We start from the raw sequence: 6349 nt of genomic DNA, 5'->3' as shown, positions 1-6349 counted from the left end.
GCCCTTTAACTTCTTTGTACTTACTATAAAAACATAACATCAGAACTAATAGTCGAAGAGGCATGGGTTCAATTGCAATGTGACTTTTGACCTTGACAATTTATTCAAGGTCAAAGGTCAATGTTATTTTAAATTTTAAAAATTTTCATTTTTTTTCTAAATCTTTGTATTTTTTAAGCCATTTTTCTTTTTTTTTTATGGTATTTAAGGAGATAAAAAAAGATATTCAGAGAGCAGTAAGTCTCCTACTTATTATTATTATTGTTGTTGTTGTTATTTGCTACAGGTATGAGGTATATCAAAATCCATATTAATCAGCATGATATAAGATTCAGTTTTTAATTAAAAAAAAAATCTTTTGCGTCTTGTCTCAGGTATTATTTCTCCTCCAAAATTATTTCTAAACAACATTCTTGCCTCAATCTTTGTACATGTTTGGTATTTTTTAATCAGCAGTGATTGAAATGCAAAAGTCATATGGTGTAAAGTTATTGTATCAAAAGAAAAAAAATATTTGATTAAAAGGATACAATACTGTAATTGGCATATTTCATTTTAAACTTTAAACTGTCGATAACGTCATATCATTTTGAACAAAAAAAATTAAGTTTGAAATTAATTGATGTTTCAGAAATGTACTTTTTTTAAACTTGAAGAAATTCGTCTCTAAAATCTTACATATGACATATAGATAAAAATCTTCATTATTAAGATACAAAATACCATTGATATAAATTGATCCTTTACTGCTTATCGAGCGTGGCACATTTTGTAGGAATTTCCATATTACAATACATATCTAAATTGATCAGATTTATTTTGTAGATGTTTTTAAGTACTCATTTAAAAATATTTTTTCTCTTGTCTCTACGTAGTTCAACAATGACGGAGTGATCTTTCATTTTTTTTTTAACATTTAAGAGAGTCCCTAACATGAACTTGATTGATTTTTGAAAAAAAAAATATTAACGTGGACACACTTTGAAAAGATTAACCTTTCAAAAGAAAAGAAAAAATTCTTAAGTTATCGTAGCCCGTGCTTTTGTGCTAATGTGAACATTTATCTTCGTTCTTTGATTTATTATTGTCGCAAAATACTGGGAAAATCGATGATAGAGTTGGAAAAAAACGCGCAATTTAAATAGCTTATATTTACATATATAACATGCAAGCGTTTGCGTCAGAATAATGATTTCATTTTGTCTGAGAAATACTGTAATTGTATTATATTTGGCGTGTACAATATTTGGCGGAAATTGAATTTTCAACAAATTGGCGTAGATTTCATTTAGCGCTTTTTAGATTTGTGTTACTTTAACTTTTACAGCTGTATACACAAAGCATTTGGCGATCCATTTGATTTAGCGGTGGCTGCTTTCCGCGAAAGGCGCAAAAAAGAATACACAGCCAAATGTAATACGTTTACAGTACTTTTGTGTGAAATCTTGACATGTTTGTATTTTGATTAAAATAATGTTGTATACATTGTGCCAAGATTTAGCTCCCTTCGATTATTGTTTTATTAAGTGCAGTTCCCAATGGCTTCACTTAAGTTAATATCGTCTATATATTCTATTTCTTGGAGACGCTTTATTGGCATGAATGTTTTTCTTTTTCTTTTTTATTTTTTGCAAAAAATTATTATTTGGCATAGGGAAAGCAATTATGTGTATTTATATTTATCATCTGAGTTTAAAAAAAAAACTTCTAAATTATTAAATACAAATACAAAAAATGGTTTCAATGATAAAAAATAAAAAGATACCATATAGTTTAAATCACCAACGAAACATAAACAATACAAGTGTAATTCAATAAAGAAAATACGCATTGTAATTGCTTACATGTGTACGTATAAAGTGGTAGGTACTCTTTTATTTAACAAAAATAATAAAGAATTAATAAGTATTAATGCCAAGTCTTAATACCAAAATAAAGCTTGCCACTTTTATATTTGCAAACTGTAGTTCAAAATACTGCTTCAGCAGTTTTGTTTTATCTTGCAATTGTTTATCTTCCTCTTTTTATGTACTTGCGAAGTCAGTCCTTTAATTCTTTTTCTTCTGTCTCAGCAGTAGTTTTGATGAATCTTGCAGCTGTTTATCTCCCTTTTATATGTACCTGCAATATCAGTCCTTTGATTCATTTTCTTCCATTTCAGTTGTTCCTATTGACTGTAAGGATTACCGGGAAAGTGGTCACACTTATACAGGTGTGTATGAAATCTACCCCTTTGGGACCACCTTGCCTCCTATCCGAGTTTATTGTGACATGGATACATTGGCTGGAGGGTGGACAGTATGTAGTTTATTTATAAACAATTTATACCTTGTTAACTGGAATCATTGATTTTGTTGTCCAGAGGATTGGCAGGAGACTTGATTCATGATGTAAATTTCATATATATCAAGCATATCATAATAAAATTATTTAAATTATATTTGTTTATCTTTTCAAGGCCATTCAGAAAAGAATAGATGGATCCCTGACCTTTGATAAGAAATGGGATGACTATAAAAATGGTTTTGGTGCGACAGAACAGAATCTCTGGATAGGTGAACATAATTAATTGATCCTCTTCATAATTTGAAAAAAGACAATTGTACTGAAATTTCAAATTTGGCAGCAAAATTTCATTCATTTCCATCCTAGGTTTAGATTTAATAGAATTAAGATAACAAGAGCTCAATCAAATTTCAAAGTTACTAATGTAATAAGTTATGTATTAAATACCGTTTGAACATATCAGGCTTCAGACTACTTGATTTTTCTTTCGGATACATTAATTTACAATATGGAAAAATAATTGTACCATGGAACTTCCGAACACTTATCAATGAATTTCGTATATACATTGATAAGGAAATCACGTCATCCATCAGTTGACAAAGGGAAAGAACTCCTCCCTCTACGTTTCCATCACGTTATCGAATGGCACAGCGCTGTACCAGTTGTACAATCAGTTTTCTATTTATGATGAAGCAGACAAGTATCAACTGTTTCTCAATGGTCCTGCCACGGGAACTTTAGGTGAGTGAAAAGTGGGATACAATGTATGAAACTTAAACAAACACGTGAATTCGTCAAATAATTTTAGATTTTTATTATTTTTTTTATTTGCTGATGTGTAGTCTTAGAGTGATGTAATTGTATTCCATGGGCGTCGGGAAGCCGGGAACTGGGGGGGGGGGCTAGCCCCTTTATTTTCAACGATAGACTTAGTGTAGACATTGAACATTGCTGCGTAGGTTTAGACCCCCACTTTCCACAAAGACGGTGCAGTGTGGGTTTTAAATTGGGAGAGTGGTGCTGTTTGAAAAAAAAAGACTTTGGTACTTAAAACCGAACCTATAACAAACACCCCCCTCCCCCTCGAAACGGGAATTTCGTGTTTAGACAATTTCCTTTTTTCCCTCTTTTTTTGTGCTTGTCTGTTTTTTTGGAGGTCTAAAAAAATTTCTTACATTTAGCCCCCACCCCCACTTTTAATTTGCTTCTGACGCCAATGTATTAATTCTCATAAGCGTAATTGTTTATGTGTCTGCTTTAATCAGGTCAAAGTTTATAGTGTATTTTAAGTCCGTTTCCGTTTTTATCATTTTTTTTTACCTTTTATCTGGTTTGGAGAGAAGGGAATGAAATATATAAAGACATCGAACAGTATTCAAGCTCAAAGTCCATAAAACAATATAAAATGGTAGCAAAGAAAACACGAACCGCTAAACATCAGAGTTGGGATCAGGTGCCATGCAGGAGTAAGCATCCCCTGACGACGGGTCACATCAGCCGTGTGCTCCTTGTCATGATTGGGAAATAACGGATAAATCCGTCGAAAACTCAGAGTGTAAATAATGACCTAACAATTACTATGAAAAACTCCAGTCAGCATTTGACTCAAAAAAGATAATGACCTAACAATTACTATGAAAAACTTCAGTCAGCATTTGACTCAAAAAAGATAATGACCTAACAATTTAAATGAAAAACTTCAGTCAGCATGTGACTCAAAAAGATTTATTTTGGCTGACAAGGTCACTGTATCGACCATAGAACTTACGAAATGATGACTTTAAACGAGACCATGCTGATATTCTTGTTTCGTAATCTTGTATGCAATGATTTACCTTATTACAGAATTTTTTCATACAAAGAGCTGAGATCAACTTACTATGAACTCTGTATACAGGCGTTAAAGGTATTTTGCTGCATAAGTAAATGATTGATTGATTGATTGTATATTGTTTAACGCCGAGTTGGGAATTTTTTTTAGCCATATTACGGCGAATATAAGTAAACGAAGCTGACGATTGAAATGTTAAAGTCATCACGTTTATTATAAAGCTTGCTTGTAAGATTATCGTTATAGTCTTTTTCACGTGAAATATGCAAATATGAAACAGATCTGTCAGACTGCGTGGTGTCTTTTATCTCAAGCTCATTGAGATATATCGCATCGACAACAAAAAAATGACCATTCAATTTGTTAATTGACAATACTTCGTCGATATATGTAAATGTCAAGTGAGTAAGTTTAGAAGAAGATAGTCAAGTCAGAATATTCAGCCAAATTTTTTACCAGATCGTGTAAATAAATAGTTTACTAGAGTTTTATGTTCGTTGCAACCAAAGGGTGAGAGGTAGATGTAAGAAACGAAACATAATTGGACACAGATACGGTCAGATTTATAGTATTTTAGATATGTACAACATTTTACATTGTAACCTGTCTGGACTATTAAGGTTACGACATTACTCGGCCTGTTTGAGGTAGCAGGAATACGATCCTCTCTGATCCTCCTATTCTAGTAAGGCTTACCTCGGTTAAGCGTCCGAGTGTTTTATTGACCTTTTTACTGAGTGTCTTCCCATTTGGCTAAAATTCTGAAATTGTTACGGGCGACTTGTTTGGCTTGCTTACTGATGTGATCTAACCTTATCGTTGATTAATTGATTGTATATTGTTTAACGTCGCTCTCGAGAGTTTTTCACTCATATGGAGACGCCTCAACTTACCGTCGGAGAGCTGGAAATGTTGTCCTATACTCGGCCCTCAGGGTCATTGAGTAGTGAGGGGATCTTTTTGGTGCCAGCATCTACTGCGACACGGGATCTCGGTTTATACGTTCTCATCCGAAGGACCGGTCTCCACGTTCCACAGTGGGATTCGAACCTGCGTCCTTAGAATCAAAACCTTACTTTGTGACTTTAGAGCAGACGATGTAAACCACTGCGCCACGCGGGCGACATTATTTGTTGATGTAACATGAATTTAGTTTCTTTCCTCAGCAAGTATTTGCCTATTTAGATGTATATATGAAATAAATTTCAATGCTTTCTGAAACTTTTATCCAATGTAAAAGAAAAATAAAGGATTTTTATAGAAATTATCGAACACTCTAAGGTTAAAGTTTCATATATATTTGTATATATTCAAATGTATTGTTTTTATACTGTGTTTATAGCCCTTTCCTTTTATATGTTTATTCACTTATACCTGATACCTTGTTCCTTTATGCCTTTACAATAGCACAGTTTCATTGTATTTAAAGGCACATCCTTATTCTGTAAGTCCTTCATTATACATGCAGCTTGAATTGGTTATTCTCAGTACAATATATTGAAAATTAGCATGTAATATTTTTTTATTATTCCTTTTCTTCAATTTTGCAGGGGACAGAATGTTAAACAACAATCTGTCTGGGTATTTTTTTATTATCATGTAATACTTAATCCTTGATATTGGTCAATATATCGTATAAATAAAATTGGTATAGATATTAATGCCATATCTTATACTTGATACTGTTCATTATATCACAAGTGATATGAATAGTCGTGTAATATTTTATCTTTGATTACTGTAGGTGACCGTATGCTAGACACGGGGGATCTTAACACCAATCTGTCGGAGATGTCATTCTCCACCCTTGACAGGGACCATGACAGGTGTGGTTGGTGTAACTGTGCTGTTGATCACGGAGGAGGCTGGTGGTATAACGGCTGCCACGATGCCAACCTCAACGGTAAATGGTCACCTGAAGAGTGGTGGGAACCCTGGTATCCGCCACTTAAGAATGGTAGTGACATCACGGAAACTCTTATTATGATCAGACGGCATTAAGTATATTACAGGGTATTTCCACAAAGATGTCCTGACTTTTGATGTCGATATTTTCGCAGAATTTTAAAATATTTACAAAATTAAGATTTTATTTTAAAGGACATTTTCCTGTTATATAATTGTGATACAAAGAAAATAAAATAACATCATTATATTTTTTTTCCATTGACGTTTTCATTACATCTTCAAAATTCAGGTTGTCCGGGATTAATTCTCCAAAAATTGATC

General features: G+C 32.9%; 1 protein-coding gene across 1 annotated transcript; it reads left to right on the top strand.

Moving 5' to 3' along the window:
* Positions 1-1327: 1327 nt before the first annotated feature.
* Positions 1328-6121, top strand: LOC134282763 (fibrinogen beta chain-like; the record flags this gene model as incomplete). The annotated part of the gene is made up of 4 exons (XM_062765157.1): positions 1328-1413; positions 2162-2298; positions 2459-2555; positions 5865-6121. Coding segments are annotated over 4 exons (577 nt in total), but the record flags the coding sequence as incomplete, so codon positions are not given.
* Positions 6122-6349: the final 228 nt, after the last annotated feature.

The sequence above is a fragment of the Saccostrea cucullata genome, unplaced genomic scaffold (assembly GCF_032062105.1).
Source record: "Saccostrea cucullata isolate Sc308-1 unplaced genomic scaffold, CSIRO_AGI_Scuc_v1 ctg17690, whole genome shotgun sequence".
Taxonomy (NCBI): domain Eukaryota; kingdom Metazoa; phylum Mollusca; class Bivalvia; order Ostreida; family Ostreidae; genus Saccostrea; species Saccostrea cuccullata.
The sequence above is the reverse complement of the archived record's forward strand: the minus strand, read 5'-3'. Positions and strand labels throughout refer to the sequence as shown.